The sequence below is a fragment of the Mus caroli genome, unplaced genomic scaffold (assembly GCF_978045245.1).
Source record: "Mus caroli unplaced genomic scaffold, Mus_caroli_1 scaffold_11, whole genome shotgun sequence".
Lineage (NCBI taxonomy): Eukaryota > Metazoa > Chordata > Mammalia > Rodentia > Muridae > Mus > Mus caroli.
In genome coordinates, this window is record NW_028227266.1 from 106,896,316 (window position 1) to 106,918,189 (window position 21,874).

Below are 21,874 nucleotides of genomic sequence, written 5' to 3' on the forward strand. Positions count from 1 at the left end.
AAGGGTTATAAATGTGCAGAGCACTGGCTCCCACGAGACAGTTAATCCTCAGGTTCATGGGCCACATGCCATCCTGCTCTAAGACAGGACTGAATCCAAGCTGCTGGAGATAGATTCTGCAAAGCCCCCTCTTCACCCTTGAGAGCCCCAGGCTGAAGTCAGGAGCCAGCAAGTACCCTCACCCAGCCAGTAATGAGGACGGCTGAAGGCAACCCTCTCTCTGAATACCCCAGTAGTCCAAAGGCTAAAGAAAGCTTCCTCAAAAGCCATCCTTGCAAGCCTATGACTTAGTAGTTGTGCTTTGTGCCTATGCCAGCAGCACACAATACATAGCAGTGGGCAGCTGCTCTGAGATGGCCCCCACGGAGGCACTGCCCGTTTGCCAGACTCTTGCCTGCCCTTTCAGGGATTTTCCAGGTCCTGGCCTAGAATCCTACATCTCCTCAACCACTGACTGATGGCCCTGCTTCCTGGTGATCACAGCGCTAGCAGTAGCATCTGCTAGTGGTCACATTGGGTAGGGATCAGATGACCCTGAGAAGAAGCCAGAATTTGATGGGGGGAGGGTGAGGTGTGTGTGTGTGGGGGTGAGGCTGACCACCCTGCTACTTAAATAGAACAGGCAATGAGGCTGTCTTTGGGGGGCTTCCCAAGGAGTAGAGATTGTGAACAATAAAGCAGTTACACGATTCAGGGAACACACAGGTAGGGACATTCATGCTTCACTGCAGGAGAAAAACCTATGTGTCCCCACAGACAAATTAAGTTGGCAATAGTCTCAAAAGAGCTTGCAGGATATGCATGGTGCCTGGATTTCCATCACCAGGGTAGCTAAGGCAAGAAGCTTATCAGTTTGGGATCAGCCTGGGCTATATAGCAAAATCACTTTTTTTTTTTCTTTCTCAAGACAGGGTTTCTCTGTGTAGTCCTGGCTGTCCTGGAACTCACTCTGTAGACCAGGCTGGCCTCAAACTCACAAGAGATCTGCCTTCCTCTGCCTGCTGACTGCTGGAATTAAAGGTATATGCCACCGCCGTCCAGCAAAATCATTTCTTAAAAAAAAATATTTTATTTATATGAATACACTGTTGGTCTCTTTAGACACACCAGAAGAAGGCACTGGATCTCATTACAGATGTTGTGAGCCACCATGTGGCTGCTGGGAATTGAACTCAGTACCTTTGAAAGAGCAGGCAGTGCTCTTAACTAATGAGCCATCTCTCCAGCCCCCCTCCTCCCCACCCCTTTTTTTTTTTTTAAAGTAGTTGCAAGTCAAATAGTTTAGCCCTGGAACCCTCACACTATGTTTATACAAGCAAGGAGCCTCTAAAGTGTGCACAGTGGTATGGGCCATGGCAGAACTCTGGCCCTAAAAGATAACCACTAAAATCAATTCATACTATGGAAAAATATTCATGAAATAAGCAGGATGATAAAAATAAAACTCTAAAGCTGGGCAAAGGCAGGCAGATCTTTTGTGAATTCAGGGTCAACCTGGTCCACGTAGTAAGTTCCAAGATAGCCAGTGATATATAGTGAGATCCTACCTCGAAGAAGAAGAAGAAGAAGAAGAAGAAGAAGAAAAAGGAAGAGGAGGAGGAAGAGGAGGAGGAAGAAGAAGAGGGTAATTTCTGGGGCTGGAGAGATGGCTCAGTGGCTGGGAACACTGGCTGTTCTTTCAGAGGACTCGGGTTCAATTCCCACATGGCAGCTCACAACTCTCATACCAGTTCCAGGGGATCTGACACCCTCACACTGACATACATGGAGGCAAAACACCAATGTATGTAAGATAAAAATAAATACATTATTTTTTTAAAAAGAATAATTCTAATTTCAAAAAATGTTTAAAAGTGAACAATATGTTCATTAGATTGATGCTAGTTATTGTTTCATAGGTCTCTCTCTCTCTCTCTCTCACACACACACAAAGAATTGCTATATTAAAAAGCTGAGCCTTTCCAAGGGGAGTGCAAGGGGAACCTTGGGGAAGGATACTATTGAGACACATTGTATTCCTGCACACCTTTAGCCCCGGCACTAGGGAGGCAGGCCAATGTTTGAGGCCAGCCTGGCCTACAGAGTGAGTTCCAGGACAGCCAGGGCCACACAGAGAAACCCTGTCTTGAAACACCTCCCCGCACCTAAAAATTATATATATATATATATATATATGTATATATATATATATATATATATATGTAGACTTGTTAAAGACTAAATAGAAGACTTAAAACTACTGGCTGTGGAGCTAACAAGATGGCTCAGGATAAAGGCACTTGCCCTGCAAGTTTTTTTTTTTTTTTTTGGTTTTTCGAGACAGGGTTTCTCTGTGTAGCCCTGGCTGTCCTGGAACTCACTCTGTAGACCAGGCTGGCCTCGAACTCAGAAATTCACCTGCCTCTGCCTCCCGAGTGCTGGGATTAAAGGCGTGCAACACCACGCCCGGCTGCCCTGCAAGTTTTGTGACCTGAGTTCACTCTCTACAAGTTGTCCCTACTTTTGACTTCCAAAAGTGAGTTGTGTGGCAAGCACACACCAAGAAAGAAAGAGAGAAAGAGAGAGAGAGAGAGAGAGAGAGAGAGAGAGAAAGAAAGAGAGAAAGAAGGAAAGGAAGGAAGGAAGGAAGGGAGAGAGAGAGAGAGAGAGAGAAAGAAAGAGAGGGAGGGAGGAAGAAAGAAGCAAGGGAAGGAGCGCTAGACCTGGTTGCACTATAATCTAAATACTTAGGTGCCAGAGGCAGGTGACCCTCACACCACCTTCGAGCAAGCAGAGCACCACCTCAGGGTACCTTGGTCTAAACTGAGAGTTCCAGGCCAATCTGTCTTACATGGTCTCAAAAGCAACTTTGAATTTTTTTTTTTTTTTAAAGCTTGTAGTTTACTTTCTTTCAATTATCACACAACAGCAAGAAAACTTTTCTCTCTCTCTCTCTCTTTCTTTCTTTCTTCCTTTTTTGAGACAGTATCTTCTCTCCCTATATAGATCAGTCTTGAACTTCAGTCCTCTTGCCTTTCCCGGTCCCAGTATTGGGGTTCCAGTTATGAACCACACCCTTCAGATCGTTTTTTTTTCCCCAAAAGTGTTCTGAGGTCTAAATTATGTACATTTTGAGATAACGAAATCCCACTCAAATAAGTCACATCTAACTAACAACAAAAGAGGAGGTTTGCTTTGCTCTGTTTCTGAGTTTCTGATACATGTAACTTCTCTGTAGATGAACTATAAATGTATTTAACTGAGGTTTCTCTTATGTAAGGGTCAGGCAGAGGCTACAGGGGCAGAAGAGAGGTACAGAAACACTTACAAGGCCAGATGCTAACAGAGACCAAGGGCACAAGGGCACATGACCCCCTCCCAGGATCCCTGGAAAAGAGCTACTGCTGTCTGGAGAGAGAAACAGAGTCCAGAGGGCAGCTGCAGGCAGAGACCTCACAGCTGGGAGCCTAGTGAGAATAGGACACCATGCCCTTCTTCAGAACTGCAGGTTCCAGCATCTGGTCAGGCCTAACAGAAAGGATTGGAGCTACACACACAACCATACCTGCTGGTGGCTGCAGCGGGTCCATGGTCACGAGGGGAAAAGATGCGGTACAGATAGTCGCTCAGTAGTTTCTCTTGCACGATGCCTGGGTCACCGATCAGAAGAGAGAAAAGAGGCAGGTGGTCAGAGCAGCTCTTGGTCTCTACTGATCCCACAGACAGTTCATCTTTGGCCAGCCACGAGGGTCAGAAGAGCAACCACACTGAGAGCACTGTTCTATGGGTGTCAGCAAAGAACTGGTCCCAGGTACAAGGGGTATGGAAAGTCCCATGTTCCATGGACCTGGGCCCTGGCTGCATCTGTCCCTTCCTTCTCCTTCCCCCAACCCAAAGCACACCTTCCCTGCCATGCCAGCCCTTACCTGTGACCCTGGACTTCTCAGCATCTGAGGTCAGCCTATAGCTCTTTCGGGAGAAAGACATGCCAGTCCCCTTGGATGCCATCCCTCATCACTCATGGGCAGTCAATGGTCCTGGAGGCTGAGCCAGATGCAGGTGTCTACTCCAGGGTAGTCAAAGGTTCACACAGACCTCAGTCCTGCAATAGGAGGAAGGCTTGGGAGCAGGTAAGACTGAACCATGCATATTCACACACATACTAACCCAGGGCAGGGGTAAGCAAGGGCTCCCAGCTTTCCAAACATCGATGTTGGGTGGGATTTAGACTGGTGTCAGGGACGTCTCAGTGCCCCATACAGGAGCTAGTAGAGACCTGGTGCAAAGTATGTTTGCTGAACCATAACTAGAGGCCTTGGCTCTGGGGAAATCAGATGAACACGTCCCAAGTGAGGTGGCCTAGAATAAAAACCTCTTGTATTTACCATGGAGCCCAGCTCATATTCAAAAGGCAAGACCTTATGCCATGTTCCCTGCGGTCCCAGAGTGAGAGATGTCATACTTAGTCCAAGCTTCCTCTATTTTCTTATTTTCAGTCTCATTAGTTTCCTTGCGCGGGAGACCATATACCCATCTATCCTATGCAATCACGGCCTTAGCCGAGATCATTCTATTGGTCTTCCTACTCTTGTCTATCTCTTTATGTTGTTGCTGCAGCTACTACAGAAACTGCACGAAGTCCCTGATGCCTGTCTCACTGTAGGGGTGTGCTTCACCACACGGTAGTCAGGAGCCAAGAGTGGTTAAGTTTACAAAGTTAAAAACTGAACTTTGAGTTTCGAGAGTTCAGCCATCACACACGACTGTACTAAACCGGAAGGCACAGGTGTGCCATCACCACCACCGGCCCAGAAAGTTCTGTTAGCGCCTGTCCAGAGAGCTCGGCCTTTAGTCACTGCCTGAGCCAGCACTTCTTTTTCTGCAGCCTACTCTTATCACATCCCAAACGGGCCCTCGGCTCCCGCCACAAGCCCTTGCCTTGCCTGCATCATACCAGGCTCGGGAAGGTGATTCTGTCGCTGTGCCGCCCTCCGGGGGCCCTCGATGAACATCCACAACCAGTCCCTCTTATATTGGAACAATTGCAGGACTTATTGGACGCAGTTAGTAAGACCTGGAGGCCAACCTTCCAGACACACACTCTGAGTGTCAGGTGTAGAGGATTTAGAGGCGGAACCTGCGCCTGCCCCAGGGCTCCCTGCCACTCCATTATTGCTCAGCCCTTCTAAGAGATCCAGGCTCAGAACCGAACCGACTAAGTCTGGGTGGCCAAGGATGTCAAGGGCAGCGCATGCTCCCCCAGGTCGCCCCTGCTTGGCCCCAAGGTCCATAGGACCTGTCAGGCCAGCACCCGCTGGGACTCCTATACCGCAGGCCGCGGCACTGTCGCACTGGATCGGCCAGGGGCCTCGAGGGGAGTCACCGAACCCGCCCGGCTCATAGCCAGGCCGCCTCTCACTCACCCCCGGCCTCAGCCTCCGCGACCGCCTCACAACATCCGCCCAGCTTTTCGGCTACGGCACCCGTCCAGGGCCAAACCGCGTGCCCGCTCGAGCGCCGCTCCAGCCGCGCACGCGCATATGCACAGACCACAACAGGCTGGCAGAAAACTCTCCTCCGTCTCCTACCAAAGTGTTCACCCGTTTTGCCTGATGGTCCACCTGTTTCGCCCCCACCTTTCCTAGCCCAGCCGTAGCAGGGACTATGTTCTAATCGGTCCCTAGGTCCACCTGTCTTAACTCCTACCTTGCCTGGAGGCCTGACCCACATGCAGCCTGAAAGACCACTTCTGTCAGCAGATTTGCTACCTGTCACAGCCGCGCACGCCCCCTCCAGATGGCCATTGACACCAGATCCAATGGGAAGGGTTGCTTAGCTTACCTGGGTTGACACTTCTGAGGGGCGATGGGATGGATGTTCCTCGGATGTGCTGCTAGGGGTGTGGGCTGACTGCCCTACAGCTGGGACTCAGCTGATAAGGCAGCTTGAGCAGGGAGAGGCAGCATTAGGGCTGGGAAATTGCCGTCCTCACTTTACAGGAAGAAATTGAGGCCCAGGAAAGTATAATCCGGGGGTCTGGGAAATCTTGGCAACTCCTGTTTAGCATAGTCTTTTGGCATAGAAGTGTCAGTGATGATGGCAGCCACTGTGGTCACTAGACTCTTGACACGTGACCCGTTTCACTGAAAATTTCAGTTTTTCACTTTGTAAACACATAGAGTCTGACTACTGTGATGAGCACCACACCTCCACAGTAAAGCAGGCACCAGGGACTCCATGCAACTTCTGGAGCGCGTGTAGCAACAGCATGCGACCTCAGGGACAGATGGTAACAGGAAGACAGTGGAGTGATCTTGGCAAGGCTGGGGATTGCACAGAGTAGGCGGGCTCTGCCTCAGGGACACCTAACGTTTCCACACAGAACCCTCCTAAGTCCTGCCTACCACACAGAGAGACCTCTCAGGATCCAGCTGCAATGAGACAGGCACTCTCATTGCCTCAAGCCTAGGCTCCACCTAGCAACTGTCACCCCATGTGTCAGTCAAGTCCAGGCAGGTTCAGAGAGGGGGTGTGGAGCCAGAGTCACCCAATCCTGAAGGGACAGATTTCACCATTTCCGGAATGGGGCTGTGGTGGGTCACCGTGCAGCCTCCAGCTTAGGAGAATGGGGTGGCTCCCACTTCTGCTGCTTCTGGTACAGTGTTCAAGGGCTCTTGGTGAGTGTCACCCACCCTGATCCCAGTCTGCCTTCACGAGGGAGTTCACCCCTGGTCTACATAGCTATTCTCATTGAGAGTTTACTTTTCTTTGGGTCAGGGATCAGTGGCCTTGGCCTGTTGAGCAGAGCTGAGAAGGCTTGGGAATTCAAATACACACAGTCTGATCAGGACTACATTAGAGCATACTGTAGCCCAGAGGCAGTCTTTCAACCAGAGAAACTATGCAACCCAGAAGGCAGGGCTCCTAAGCCTGATTGATGCACCACTGTAACTTATGCCTTTATTCTGGTGAGAGGCCAGACTTGGAGCCTCCCCAGGAAGTGTCTCATCTGAGGGGTGAGAAGGGGCACGTGTCACAAGGCCAACACACTGTCACCCAAATTCTCATGGAGTAGATGTGGTAGACCAGAGCCCAGTGCCAGGTCTCCTAGCAGACAGGCAATAATCATTGTATCTGGGCCTCCCCAGCTCGCTGGGCATGAAGGGACTTGCTGGGCCCTTGGAAATATACATAAGGCCTGCCCCCAAAGACCTTGTATTAGATTCCCTAAATGAACAAAAGATAGGGTGTGTTAAAGTACTAATGTGCACATGTTCACCACGCAGGGCAGCGCTCACCACTGAATGACTTCCAGCTATTCCGGGGCACAGAGTTAAGAAACCTGTTACACACAGCGGTGCCGGGGCCATGGCAGGAGGATGTGGCAGATGCTGAGGAGTGCGCTAGGCGCTGTGGGCCCCTTCTGGACTGTCGGTGAGTGGCTAAGTAGGCCTAGATATGGCTGAGGGCATGAGAATCTGGGTTGCCAGTTAACCTTGTGTCTGCGCCCCCCCCCCCTCTTCCCCAGGGCCTTCCACTACAACATGAGCAGCCATGGTTGCCAGCTGCTGCCGTGGACCCAGCACTCGCTGCACACACAGCTATACCACTCGAGTCTGTGCCATCTCTTCCAGAAAAAAGGCAAGTGGTGGTGAGGAGGGGAAACAGGCTGAGTAACAGGGGCCATGAGGCCTCAGGCCCTGTTGACCTTCCTCTATTGCTTCCAGACTATGTACGGACCTGCATTATGGACAATGGGGTCAGCTACCGGGGCACTGTGGCCAGGACAGCTGAGGGCCTGCCCTGCCAAGCCTGGAGTCGCAGGTTCCCCAATGACCACAAGTGAGCCAGACACTTCAGGTCAGACCGTTAGGCCTGAAGCAGAATTCCCCCAGTGTGCACTGTAGTAAGAATCTCTGTCTACAGGTATACGCCCACGCCAAAGAATGGCCTGGAAGAGAACTTCTGTAGGAACCCTGATGGGGATCCCAGAGGTCCCTGGTGCTACACAACAAACCGCAGTGTGCGTTTCCAGAGCTGTGGCATCAAAACCTGCAGGGAGGGTAAGCAGCTGGGGTCAATCAAGCCTAAGGAGGGAGTGATAGGCCTGCCCCCACTTAGAAGTGCATTGGCCCTGTTTCCAGCTGTTTGTGTTTTGTGCAACGGTGAGGATTACCGAGGCGAGGTAGACATTACAGAGTCAGGGCGGGAGTGTCAACGCTGGGACCTGCAGCACCCCCACTTGCACCCTTTCCAGCCTGAAAAGTATGTAGGCAGAATCCTTATTTTGAGGGTGGGGCTCAACTCTACTGGGACTGAGTCCCAGAGCCTTGTTACTGCTTTCAGGTTCCTAGACAAAGATCTGAAAGACAACTATTGTCGTAATCCGGACGGATCTGAGCGGCCCTGGTGCTACACCACAGACCCGAATGTTGAGCGAGAATTCTGCGACCTGCCCAGTTGCGGTAGGCTGAAGGGTCAGGGTCTAAGGAAGGAGCTTGGAAAAAACTGGCGGGCACGGTTCAACTGGGAGAGGTACTAGGGAAGTTAGGCGTGGGTAGAGAGCAAAGCCTGCTGAGTACCAGAGACCAATTCCAGTTTTTGGTCAGGGCCTAACCTGCCTCCGACCATCAAAGAATCCAAGTCACAGCGGCACAAAAAGAGCAAGGCTCTTAACTGCTTCCGCGGAAAAGGTGAAGACTATCGAGGCACAACCAATACCACCTCTGCGGGCGTGCCCTGCCAGCGGTGGGATGCGCAGAGTCCGCACCAGCACCGCTTTGTGCCAGAGAAATATGCTTGCAAGTGAGGTGACAGGCTGGAGCAGGGAGAGTGCACCTGTGGGTGGAGGCAGAGCTTATGGGAAGGTGGGACCTGGGGGCGGAGCCAGAGGTTCCAGCCTACTGCGGGTTGGCTGGTGGGCTAGGTGGGACCCCACTCGAGATAAGAGAAGTGACTACTCAGGGACCTTCGTGAAAATTTCTGCCGGAATCCTGATGGCTCCGAGGCGCCTTGGTGCTTCACATCTCGACCTGGTTTGCGCATGGCCTTCTGCCACCAGATCCCACGCTGCACTGAAGAACTGGTGCCAGAGGGTGAGGCTGGAGCGGGGATGGGGGTTTGGGGGGAGTACAGAGTCTGGGCAGGAATCAACCCAGGGCTGACCACCGCTCTTGCCTGCCCACCACAGGATGCTACCATGGCTCAGGTGAACAGTATCGTGGCTCAGTCAGCAAGACGCGCAAGGGCGTTCAGTGCCAGCACTGGTCCTCAGAGACACCACACAAGCCGCAGTGAGTGTGTGCACATAGCCAGATAGGACCTTAACTCTAGGGCAGAATACCTTAAGTTCTTGTGAGCCTAAAGAGGGTCTAACTGGCCTGATGTGTCCCCCTACCTCCTGCCCCTACATCTAGATTTACACCCACCTCGGCACCGCAGGCAGGGCTGGAGGCCAACTTCTGCAGGAATCCGGATGGGGATAGCCATGGGCCCTGGTGCTATACCTTGGACCCGGAGATCCTGTTTGACTACTGTGCCCTACAGCGCTGTGGTGAGTGCTTAAGACTTCCCCTTGCCTGGGTTTCAGACCTCACCTCCATAGACTGGCTCCCTTAACCTGAGTGAACTTGATCTTGCAGATGATGACCAGCCACCATCCATTCTGGACCCCCCAGGTATGGGGTTGGGCCAATTGTGGGTACACCGTCTTTGACCCTGACCCTCACTGAAGATTTCATCCCACCCCATCCCCAGACCAGGTGCTGTTTGAAAAGTGTGGCAAGAGAGTTGACAAGAGTAATAAACTTCGTGTGGTGGGAGGCCATCCTGGGAACTCCCCATGGACGGTCAGCTTGCGGAATCGGTGAGGCCTAAGCGCTTATCTCAAGGAGTGGAGGCTGGAAACTCTGTGGCTTTATCAGTAAAAGATGGATGCCTGGCCTTGTACCAAAAGGTCCTTGCCAAAAATGACAGTCTAGCATGTGTCCCAGGACTCAGTGTGGCTTCTCATCTTTACTCCTCTAGACAGGGCCAGCATTTCTGTGGGGGCTCCCTAGTGAAGGAGCAGTGGGTACTGACTGCCCGGCAATGCATCTGGTCATGGTGAGCCTTCCTTGGGTTTAGGGACTGGGGACTCCTAGCCTACCTCCATCCTACCTCTCCCTGCCATTGTCTGTCCCACAAGCAAACTAAATTGGGACAGCCGGCTGGGAGTCAAGCATGAACTAGCAGAGTCTCTTTCTCCCAGCCACGAACCTCTCACAGGATACGAGGTATGGTTGGGTACAATTAACCAGAACCCACAGCCTGGAGAGGCAAACCTGCAGAGGGTCCCAGTGGCCAAGGCAGTGTGCGGCCCTGCAGGCTCCCAGCTTGTTCTGCTCAAGCTGGAGAGGTATGTGGATGTGTTGAGAGGGTGTGAGGCGGGGCTAGCCTCATGGTCATAGGTCCTGAATACCCTCATTCCCACTAAAGACCTGTGATCCTGAACCATCACGTGGCCCTGATTTGCCTGCCTCCTGAACAGTATGTGGTACCTCCAGGGACCAAGTGTGAGATCGCAGGCTGGGGTGAATCCAACGGTAAGAGCACAGTGCATAGACACGGATTGCTACAGGCCGGGAGATCCAGCACTGGTTTTGGCTCAAGGGTCCCCTCCTTATCATTGTCTGCACTCCAGGTACAAGCAATCACACAGTCCTTCATGTGGCCTCGATGAATGTCATCTCCAACCAGGAATGTAACACGAAGTACCGAGGACGCATACAAGAGAGTGAGATATGCACCCAGGGACTGCTGTTCCCTGCGGGGGCTTGTGAGGTCAGTGGGAGAGCCCCTGGGCCAGCCTGGGAAGGGTTTGGGAGCTGAAACTGTAGTACTTGCTTGCCAAGGGGGCGGGATGTCAGGGGAGGGTAGTCACTGCCGAGGTCCAGAGCCTTCACCCGTTTTTCTACCTGCCAGGGTGACTACGGGGGCCCACTTGCCTGCTATACCCATGACTGCTGGGTCCTACAGGGACTTATCATCCCGAACAGAGTGTGTGCACGGCCCCGCTGGCCAGCTATCTTCACGCGGGTGTCTGTGTTCGTGGACTGGATTAACAAGGTCATGCAGCTAGAGTAGGCCTGCTTTTGAGCCCTTAGAGATGTCAAGACTTCTTATCAAACATAAAGCAGCCTTTTCTCTCTGTCTGTATAGAGTGCTTCTTAGTCTCTGTCTCTAGGGAATGAGTTGACTCCTTGCAAGAGGCTGTGTGGCTTAAGACCAGCACACTCTAGGCTAGGTGCTCTGATCCCAGAACAACTTCAAAAGGTATGTACTATGTGTGGGCAAGGTGCCACCATCTTCCAGAGGCACTCCTGGGAATGCAAGGACAGTGTAGAAGTTTCCAGCCCATGGGACCAGAGCAGAAAGAGCGATGTAGGTCTACGCCAGTCCCATTTGGCTAGAGCAGGCAGGGGTTGAGTCTCTCATGGCTTCTCTCTGTCAGATGACAGGGATGAATACACTGTGGATATCAAACCCAAGACCTAGGGTTTCTGAACCCCAAGGTAGAGGCTGGGGCTGGCTTGGTACAAAGTCCCAGCACAGACCAGGCTCTGTGTCCTCCTTTATTATGATTAGAGTCCATAGTCCTCTGCCCACTCATTCGGAGTCCAGAGCCCAGGAAACCTCTTGGCGGTTCTGCCAGATCCTGGAGCTTACCAAGAGCAAAGTTCGAGATGGACTGCCCAGCTCACAAAGAACGACAGGGCTTCAGCTGCCTAAGTGTGTGTGTAGCCAAAGCACAGTGTTCATGAAGCTGTCCGATTCCACCTCCACCTCTGACAGCGCATGGGTGCTCTTGGGATACAGCAGGAGCCTGTAATGAGCAGCAACACATGACATTGGAGGGTCCTGTCCTGTTTACCTGCCACCAGCTGCCCAAACTATCCTGTGACACTCACCGGACAGGCACATTCCGGGCCTTGAGGGCATGGTAATACTCCAGACCCTGCTTGAAGGGTACACGCCGGTCCTCCTGGCCCAGCATCAGTAACACTGGTGTCTTTACCTAGGTGTATGGGAGGCAAGCAGCTGTGGCGAGCTGAGCTCTGGACTCTGGAGGAATGGGTGGCACACACAAGGATACCTGGGTACCTGAGGGATGTACTTGATGGGTGATTTATCCAGCATCTCTTCCCACACATTCAGGTCTGGCAGGCAGTCATTACTATAAGGAAAGCCAGTCTCCACCATACACCTATAAAAGACCAACAGATGCAGACCGCAGGATCTCCCTGGGAACCCGGGGTGGGAGGAAGGCAGGGATCTTTAATGCACACTCACCAATCAGGGATGTCAGTGGCACCCATCATGGAGACAATGTTGATCACTGGGTTCCGGGCTATACAGGCACTGTAGGTCTCTGGGTATTGACCAATCAGATGGCAGGAGAGGAACCCACCATGGGAACCACCCATAAGGGCCACACGTCTTGCATCGAAGTGTTCCTCCTGGAGCACCTGCTGCACTGCGAACTAAATTGTGGGCAGAGGACACCACAGTTTGCTCACTGCCAGCTGAAGGCCATGGCTCCACCCTCCTTATCCAGGAGCCCAGTACCCGGCTACCTGGACATCCTTCACATCCTGGTGGCCCACATTGCCTGGGAGGGAAAGGATGCTGTCTTGGCCAAAGCCCGTGGAGCCACGATAGTTCACTAAAAGTGAGACAAGATAGTCAGGCAACGTTCTGAGCCCTCAACTCAACCCATCCATGTATCTGTGAAGCAGGCTCTAGGACCAGCTGCATCACATGCTGTCAAGGCGAAGTAGCCAAGAGATAGGAAGCAGCTACCCAGAGACCACAGCATCCTTTCCAGGGAAGCTTCAAGTTAATCCACATGATCACCAGGTTATGAAGCCAGAGGCTAGATCAGGGCAATTTCTAGTAGTAGCTTCTTTACTTCTCTTTTCTTTTTTCCAAGATAGGGTTTTTCTGTGTAGCCCTGGCTGTTCTGGAACTCCTCTATAGACCAGGCTGATCTTGGACTCAAAACTCCACCTGCCTCTGCCTCCCAAGTGCTGGGATTAAAGGAGTGTGCCGCCATTGCCCAGCCCCAGTAGCGGTTTCTAAAGAGTAAGCACACCATAGAAAAGCACATACAACCAAGGCCACCCTGTCACTTCATGAAACCCCAGGGGGATTGCAGGTCCTTTCTTACCCAGTAGTACTGCAAAGCCCATCTTGCAGAGCATGGCTGGGAACAGCATCCAGGCAGTGACAAAGGAAGAATGGGGTCCCCCTGCAGACAGGAAGCAGAGGATGAAGGCCAGCTAGGAGGGGTGGGAGGGAGACCAGAGCTCTTAGGTGAATACCTACCATGGGGCATGACTACCATGGGGACCTGGCTCTTATCTGGAGAGTTGCTGGGCTGCAGGAGGATTGCTTCAAAGTCAAGGTCAGCTGCAGGGAGAAGGCAGTCGTCAGCACCACCAGTCCTACTTCACAAAGGCTTCCTCAACCAAGGCCCCGTCTGTAGTATGGCATGGGTCTGATCAAGTAGAACAGAGGCCTAGCCAAGGTAGCTCACAGGCAGCTCACACATGACACACGGAGCCCCCTAAAGCTTGTGCACTTTTCTGCCTTGTTAGAAAGGATAACACTCTAGTGTAGTCACATAAGCCTCGTGTGTGGCCTGTTTCCTTTAAACCTTAATTCTCCCACCAGGGATGATATGCCCTGGCAGGAGCCGGTGTTGATAACCACAGCAGGCACTCAGATCTCTGGACGCTACTTCCTATGACTGTAAGATCAGAAAAACTTTTAGAGGAAATCCTAGAAAGCCTGCAATGCGAGCTAGGAAGGGCCACCACTGTGCAGTGTGCTGGCATCTGGAGAAGGTGCTCGTCTGCCATTGGCCCAGCTCACCATATTGTACATTCTCTTGGTCTGGAGGTGGGTGCAGCACTCGGATGCCCCAGTGGATGTCAGGAATAGGTTCAGCCTCCTCCAGCGACACCCATGACACAGACTGCTCCTTCCCAGCAGGAGGCAGGAACCCGACTTTCTGCCAGGGGGAAGGAGAGTGTCACAGGTAGGCCAGCTCTCAGGAACCCATCTCTGAAGAGCACAGCATAGATTCTTGTTGAGTGGTGTATACAGGAGACATCCACATCTGAACCACCCCTAGCCCTACCAACTTCTTGGCTTCGAGGTTTCCCTTTCTCCCTGGACTCTAGTAATAAATGACTGGGCACTTCTGAAGGCACACTGTTCAGGATGGTGTCAACGTTAGCCCCTGGTTCCTACTCATGAGTGTCGAGCTCAAAGAACCATTGGACTAGGCTGGAGCCCAGTTGTCTCTGCCCTTCTACATGCTGACCTACCATGATCAGTCTTTGGGCCCAGTTCTAAGACATGGGAACTTGTAATTCCTGTCTACTAGCCTGGGACCCACAATACTCACCAGGCTCGGGGGCAGGTTGGGTGTGGAGAACTGGGCCACCATAAGGTCTCGGTCAATTGTAAGCAGCTTCCAGCTTCCCGCTGACCCCGCTAGAGGAAGCAGATGATATAAGTGCCTGGCAGGGACCACAACTTTTCTACCTTTAACCCTGATACGCACACCTAACTGCACATGTCCTGGGTAAGCCTCCTGTTCATCTGACAGACACAGGCTATGCTCAAGAATTGCCAGACCTAGGGACACAGAAAGCTACCAAAGTACTCTACCTACTCCAATGACTTCGGTGTGAAAAGGATGATAGCCTTTTTCCTACTGGGTATAGGGAAGGGGACTGGTCTAACGTTTGTCCATTCGTTACTGTTATTGCTGTCATTACTATTTACTTATGTGCACTAGGCTTTGTATATGCTAGGGAAACACCCTAGGAAGGAGCTAGGTCCTAAGCCAGAAACGTAGAACTAGGACTTTGGCATCTGTAGTGGTTTGAATAAAAATGGTCCCCAAAAGCCTCATAAGGAGTGGCACTATTAAGAGGTGTGGCCTCATTGGAGTAGCTGTGGCCGTTAAAGTGTGCCATTGAGGGTAGGCTTTGAGGTTTCAGAAGCTCATGCCAGGTCCACTGTCACTCTCTTCCCGCTGCCAGTCAATTCAGATGTAGAACTCTGGGCTCCCTCTCCAGCACCATGTCTGCCTGAGTGCTCTCCGCCATCACGATAATGGACTAAACCTCTGAAAAGGAAACTGTAAGCCAGCCCCAATTAACTGTTTCCTAATTAAGAGTTACCACAATCATAGCAGTAGAAACTCTAAGACTCTTTCTGACCCACCTCGGGGACACAGATGTGTGCAGAGCCAAGGCAGGTGGAGAACTCAAAGGCTGGTTCAGAGGGAGACCATAGGAGTGAGTGTGGGGAAGCTAGAAAGTCCAGCCATGGTTTCTCCAGGGTCTGGCAGGAGGTAGATGACTATACTAGCCTGGCAAGACAGGTCTGGAGAGCTTAGGACAGGGGTGGAGCTATGGGGCTAGGGCATATGGAGGTAATAGTGCAGCGAAGAAAAGAGGTAGTGTCCTGGCTGGCTCCTCAGGGCACTGCTGGCAAGGCCTGTGGTGCATCCGGGGTGAGAATGACGGAGCGTACCACTGCTGCCCTGGGTCAAGCTCTAGCTCCTTTCCTAAGCGGCTACCCATCCACTCGCCCCTGGCTGCCCATCCCCAACCCCTGTCGTCACCCTGCTGTCACCCTATGGCAGAGGTCCTGCTCACCAGCTGTCAGGGAGGTGACACTTCCCGTCTGGGTGTCCACAGCAAACAGGTCCTTAAACAGAGGGGAGACTACTCATAGCACCCCATCCAACAGCCCTCGGGGGCCTGCCCCTATCTCCTTTCTACTGGCATAGGGCCATTTTGGCCTATGGTGATGGCTACTCTGTGGAACAAGGAGAACCCTGGATCTAGATTCAGTTCCTTCACAACGTACTGGATACACCCAGGCAAGGAACGGAAGGATATGAGAACAAATAATACCATACCCAAAGGACCATGGGACATGCCAGCACATCATCCCTAAGGACCCATCCAGGCTCCATCACCTGTCACTACAAAGTGTTCAGGGACCCATCTCAGGGACTGCCCAAGGCTTGGGCCTCTTCTGTCGGGCACCAGAGCATTTGGCCCCCTTGAGGAACAGCAAGTCCAGCAGAAAAGGATTCAAGGGTTCAGTGAATACTTTCCAGCTCGGCATTCCTCCAGGGCCATGCACCCCCTCTGCCCCAGGTCCTAAACTCTTCGGCAGACCATCAGAGGGCAAATGTTGTTGATGCTACCTCCCGACACAATCAGGGGCTTTTACCTGCCGACTGCGCTGGACTGAGTCGAAGACCACTCTCTGGCTGTCAGCTGACCAGCATCCCAAAGGAAGGAGGCTGCAGTAGATCCCAGAGAAGCTTTCTGCAAAGACAGAAAGGCTGAAGCTGCATCTAAGAGTGGAGGCCTGAGGGATCGAGAAGATGAGGTTGGGGAATTCACCCAGGGCCCCTGAAATCTGTAGTAGGATCACAGTCCTAGACATGCGGGTACCCTTGGCAGTGAGGAGTTTACTGAGTAGAAGGTGAAGGGGGTGGGAGGAGAGACTTCTGAGGACCCATAGAGGCAGAGTTGGAAAGCTCAGGCAGCAAACGCGATGCTTTCCTGTTGGTTGTTCCAATGTCTTGGCAACATTAAATGCCTTAACCTTAAGAGAACATGTTTGTCCACCACAGTGCAGAGCACAGCAGCTCACGTGGGAGCTCCGAGGGTGGACATACCCACCCCTTCCACACAAGTGAAGAATCAAGCTCATGGAGGCACTAACCCTGCACTGACCCTGGACACATGGCTAACGGGCAGAGCCGAGGGGTTAGACTCCGTCCCTACTCTCGAGTGCTTGTAAACCAAAGGTGTAGCTAAGGACCAAGCACAGGGCTTTGCACATGTGAGCCTTGTGCTTGACCACTGAGTTGTATTTCAGCTGTATCCCTGCAACTTTGTGCACTGGATCTGCCCACTGGACCCTTGGACCTTTCTGGGTGGCTTGAGAAAACTTTCATCCCTGTGTCCTTAGGATGCCCCAGGACTGCAGGCAGAGCTGTAAGCACCTGATGTTGAGAGAGGAGCCTCAGAGCTACCTTTCCAGAGGACCAGCTGACTTAGACTGGACAAAGGTTGCTGGGGTGGCATGGGGTTGAACACAGAGTAACACAGAGCCCGCAGCCCCAGGGCTTCTCAGGCGTAACATTCCAAACTAACGTATTTCCTGAGACTCATCCCAAGCCAATTTGAGCCACTCTGACCTTAGTTTTGGTCTAGCCAAAAATTCTCAGACTATTACCCATAGTAGCATCTTCTATCTCTGTTGGGCCTGGGCACAGGGCTGCAGTAACAAGGAGAGAGTCCTCCAAAGGAACCCAGGAAGGAGGGACAGATAGCACTATTACAGACCCCACTGATGTCCCCAGCCAGGCACCTCTTACCTCCCAGCCGCCGAGGTACAATGTCCACCACCAACGAGGTGACCTTGGTGTACCAGTCATACTGTAAGAGAAAACAATGGTCAAACCCACCAGGCCATGGACCTCAGGGCACAGAACTCTGTTATCTATCCCTTTGGGTGACAACTTAGGGAGAGATGGGGGCTAATTTATCTCTTTTATGGGAGCCTGGACTTGTCTCAGATAGGCATGTCCCTTGGACTTCCACCCAGAGCTCTCCTTGTGCAGGGGATGGACTCTGTATAACCCCCAACCCTGCCCCTGCTCCTTGTAGAGCCCGGCTACTTGGAGACGTGAACTAAGATGCGCAAGCATCTCTGTGGCTGGGGGAGCCCCTTGAGGTGGTGAGCCCTGAGAATACCCAAGCCTCCAGGTCCTACCTTGACAGGTCAGGCCACTGGTCCACGGAGGACAGGAGAGGGCCCAGAGCAGGGAGATGATACCATCCCTTTAGCCCTCACTCCCCATCAAGAGCTAACCGTCCCCCCACCCCACCCACTTCAGCTCACCAGGTAGAGCTGGCTGCACTGGTGATGAGGGGCTAGAGACGGGTACTGCAGGTAGACGATGCGACACTGGTCTGGGCTCAGCCGAGGAGAGCAGACGGCCAGGGACTCATCCGAGAGTAGTTCTAGGCCACAGAAATATGATTATCACACAGACCGGGGAAGAATAACAGTCAGGAAAGCACATGTGGACGCCAGACACTTACCACACTTCCCCCCGCTCAGGTCCACATAGTACAGAGCTGACCTGGAAAGGTCAGAGAGACACTCAGCTCCATGGTCAGCTGGGCCGTAAGGGCCCTCTGGTCTGCCCGCTTCCTCACCTGCGATTGGTGCAGTAGCGGATACCTAGCCGGAAGGGTTCGTGCCACCAGCCCACAAACACCACACCCGTGTCTCCAGGGGCCCAGAAAGCCTGCAAACAAGACCACAAAGTAGGTATGAGCAAGACGTAATCGCTCAAGCAGGGGACCCCGACTCCAGAAGGGGCAAAGGCCAAGTTGCTGCTGACCTGACCAGGGGACACATTTTCAGGGACGCCCTCAAGCACCGAGATGTTACCACTTTCGATATCCAGCACGCAGAGCACAGGGATGCTTTTGGAAACCATAGTTTCTCCCCAGTCTTCATAAAATACAAACTGGTCCCCCTGAGAACAGAGGACACTCAATGCCTAGGGTGCCTACAGAACCCTACCCTGCCTCCTAGACACTAGGGCCTCCCAGGTCCACTGGATGTAGGGCAGGGCTGCCCGGCAGGGCCTGTGTGGCCCGGCCACACCACAAGCACCTTGATGGCCTGGTCTGGCTTCTTCGGCCTGGCCATCTCCTCATCGCTGGCACTGACGTCCAAGGCTTTGGTTTGAAAGAAGGACTCAGCTTTGGGACGCTTCTTCTCCGCCACATACAACAAGTGAGTCTCTGAGTGTGACCAGGAGAGGCAGCCAAAGCAGTCTGCATGCAGGGAGGGACGGTTAGGGGGAGCCCAATGCTCTAGCTGCCCCTTCTTCCCACCCCGCCTGCTTACCAGCCAGGCACCTCACCATCCTCATAAGCAGGCCCGTGCTTCTCCAGGGCGGACAGGTTGAAACTCTTGAGTTTCCGGTTCTTCTCCCAGACCTGAGGATACCTGGGCATCAGGCTGCTTGCCCCTCCACAGAGCTTCACCTGTGGCACTAAGTGACCTGCTGGCTGCCACCTCATCCTTGCAAACTCACCTCCAAGAACTGTTTTTCCTCTCCCGAGACTGCACCTCCAGCCTTGCGCAGCACTGCTTTCATGGTGCCTGAAGGAGACTCTCTGCTCAGCAGCCTGAGAACAGGGGTTGCAGGTCAGGAAGGTGCCAAGACCTCCCCAAACAGCCTTGTGCTGGCCCCCTAACTGGTCACAACCTTTTAGATGAGTCTGAGTGTCTCTGTCTCTGTCTGTCTCCTTTCTTTATAAGCCCTTTTTGGTCTGGCGTTATAAAATCAGAATTGGCCACACAGGAGGCTATCTCCCATCTAACTCGGACTCTGATCTCATACCAGCCCATGAAGCACTCCCAGCCTCAAGCTGGCTGGCCTTCTTTCTCTTCCTTAGGTTACTGACTTGACTGTCTCCAGAGTCCTAGGGACCTAGGCCCTAGTTTAGAAGAAGCTCCTAGTATTTATCAGGCCATGTCTCCAGAGACCAGACAAGCTCTCAGGGGGCAGGCTCTTTGCTCCCCTGAAGCCACCCAAAGTTGTCCCTGAAGGGGATAGGCACAGAGCATGACACCCTAAGGACACATGGCGACATTTATGAAAGGCTAGCATGGCAGGTGGCTGCGGTCTTGTCTACAGACTGCTCCTGTCACACTTACTCCCCCCGGGTTTCCACACTGTTGCCCGCAGGCCCAGCAAACACCACCGAGTCTCCATCATGGAACACTAGGTACTGGCGGCAGAATCGGATGTTCTCCATTCGATCCAAGTCCCTCTGAGTCCACTCTGCAAGGGAGGCAGGGGGCTGCTCAACTTGTCTGGGCCAGTTTGGACCACTGCCCACCAATCAAGGCCTATCTTTCCCAGTCTGTCTCCGGACAGCCTGAGTATAGCCTGGACGACACTTCACTTAATATAACCTAAGCCTAGGCTTCCAGAGCCTGAGTTGACGGTCAGAGAGATCCCACTACCAACCACAGAATTTTAAGGGCAACATAGCTGTTGTTGGGTTGTTGAATGTAAGGGCTGGAGAGTCCTGCGAGGCCCACACCTTGCACTCAGGTCTGAATTTTACTCCCACACCTTCAACTCATTTACGGATTTATTTATCAGTAAGGCTAGTGCAGCCCCCAAAACACCTGTGCGCAGGAACTACAGTTGGGCTTCCTCCCCAAACCCGAGTCAAGCAGCGTGCCCTCCACAGTCCCCATCACTCCACCTGGATGCACGGCCCGTCGCCACCCAGTTCCCTCGGTCTACACACCAGTGTGCACAGTCCGATAGAGGCCCCCATACTGCGTGGTGACCTCCGGGCCCAGGCAGGCGGCGCTCAGCGAAGGCTGGCGGCTAAGGCCTCGGTACAGCGCTGCCGCCTCCTGGGGCTCACTCAGCAGCACCTGCGCAGGGGACACACCAGGGTCAGGCTCAGCCCGGGCTACGGAGGCCACGGGGGCCACGGGCCGAGCCCTCACCTGACGCTCCATAGTCGGTCTTTCGGTAGCAGCTAAGTCCCGGAAGTGAAGCTCCGGGGGCGGGGCCTAAGGCGGTCCCCAGTTTCCGCTACACTCAGTGGCGACCTGGGACCCGCAGGGCCCTGTATAGGCTCCAGCCAGTCGGCAGGGGGCGGGGCCTGGATAGTAAGAAGGAGGGGCCTACGAAGGAGCCGCCCGGAGGGGAGGAGTGGGAACCAAGTGAAAATTCAGTCGAGGACTAGGCAAGTGGGAGGCAAAATCAGGGAGTCGAGTCCTGGGATTTTTAGAGAGGGGAGGCTCCGAGGAGTGAGGGCGGACGTTTAGCAGCAGAATACAGAGCCGGTGTTCAGAGACAGGGCAGGTCTGGGAGGAGTGAAGGAAGTAGGATCGGACCCCAGCCGACTGTGAGCTGAAAGCTGCGGGGTCAGAGAGAAAGCCCTGAGCGTTCGAAGGGCGGGGCTTCGGAGGAACACCAATGATCCTTAAGGATGAGGGGGCAGGGGCGGGGACGGGTGGGAACCGAATACTGAGACTAGCGGGTTTGTGAAAGCGGAATGTTGCGGGGCGCCGCAGTCGCAGGGATCTCTTTCAGCGCTCTCCCCATCTACTGCAAGCCAGGCGATTAGGAGTGGGAAATTTAGGTCCCCGGGCGGAGCCCTGGGGCGCCGGGCAAAGGGCGGTGCTGAACTCTCTGGGTGCTACCCTGGCTTATCAATCACCAGACTTGCCCCTAAAGCTATCTGTTGCCACAGCCTTAACCCGCCCTTCTCAGAGGCTCCTTGCTGCGGATCGTGAGCAGACTGCGTCTCAACCTACTCCAAGGGCCGATGTGGGGGGGTCAGACTTCACCTAAGAGCAGCGAGCGTACTGTGGAAAGAAGAGCCTAGGCAGACAGTCACAGGACTGGGTTGACTTAGGTGACAGCAGAGAGCAAGAGTGATTGGGCAACAGTAGGTATCTCCCCCTCCTCCATATAGCTTGAGAGTGGCTGGTCTCTCAGACCAGCTATGGGTCCCCTTGAATGAGTGCTTTCTTTCTTACTTGAGGCAAAATTGATACTCTTTAATCTCTGTTTCTTATTTTCTAGTGCTGCTTAACTTATATTTGTTTAGTTTCTCTACGTAGTCCTGGCCTCAAACTCACAGAGACCCACCTATCTCTGTCTCCCAAGAGCTGGGATTAAACGTGTGGGCTATGATATCCGACTTGAACTATTCTTGACTATACGTGAGGATTAAAGTCTCAGCCTCAGTCT

At 53.0% G+C, this 21,874-nt stretch overlaps 3 protein-coding genes across 6 annotated transcripts in view; 1 reads left to right on the forward strand and 2 right to left on the reverse strand.

Annotated features, from left to right (window-relative positions):
* Positions 1-6,333, reverse strand: part of Rnf123 (ring finger protein 123) — a 29,201-nt gene extending 22,868 nt beyond the window's left edge. The window contains exons 1-3 of one of the 4 annotated variants that reach the window (XM_021171388.3): positions 5,821-6,333; positions 3,906-4,081; positions 3,545-3,629 (exon numbers count right to left, since the gene is read on the reverse strand). In XM_021171388.3, coding sequence (XP_021027047.1) covers positions 3,545-3,629; positions 3,906-3,987 — 167 coding nt within the window. In that variant the 5' untranslated portion in view covers positions 3,988-4,081; positions 5,821-6,333. The other 3 variants (XM_021171386.3, XM_021171390.2, XM_021171387.2) reach the window with 3 other exon arrangements.
* A 256-nt stretch (positions 6,334-6,589) lies between these two features.
* Positions 6,590-11,175, forward strand: Mst1 (macrophage stimulating 1). The gene is made up of 18 exons (XM_021171391.3): positions 6,590-6,656; positions 7,266-7,413; positions 7,508-7,620; positions 7,707-7,821; positions 7,906-8,042; positions 8,124-8,244; positions 8,326-8,444; positions 8,589-8,784; positions 8,944-9,074; positions 9,170-9,272; positions 9,396-9,532; positions 9,621-9,656; positions 9,736-9,844; positions 10,006-10,083; positions 10,229-10,375; positions 10,456-10,562; positions 10,661-10,800; positions 10,942-11,175. Exons 1-18 carry the CDS (start codon positions 6,605-6,607, stop codon positions 11,101-11,103), a joined length of 2,151 nt encoding a protein of 716 aa, XP_021027050.2. The 5' UTR covers positions 6,590-6,604; the 3' UTR covers positions 11,104-11,175.
* Positions 11,176-11,578: 403 nt separating this feature from the next.
* Apeh (acylaminoacyl-peptide hydrolase) lies at positions 11,579-20,725 on the reverse strand. Its single transcript, XM_021172282.3, has 22 exons — positions 20,620-20,725; positions 20,412-20,544; positions 19,807-19,933; positions 19,181-19,274; positions 19,007-19,082; positions 18,754-18,917; positions 18,476-18,613; positions 18,288-18,379; positions 18,171-18,211; positions 17,968-18,089; positions 17,441-17,501; positions 16,282-16,379; positions 15,696-15,747; positions 14,432-14,520; positions 13,894-14,032; positions 13,345-13,428; positions 13,187-13,267; positions 12,594-12,682; positions 12,310-12,500; positions 12,121-12,223; positions 11,928-12,034; positions 11,579-11,842 (listed from the first exon to the last, which is right to left on the reverse strand). Exons 1-22 carry the CDS (start codon positions 20,629-20,631, stop codon positions 11,737-11,739), a joined length of 2,199 nt encoding a protein of 732 aa, XP_021027941.1. The 5' UTR covers positions 20,632-20,725; the 3' UTR covers positions 11,579-11,736.
* Between the last annotated feature and the right edge of the window lie 1,149 nt (positions 20,726-21,874).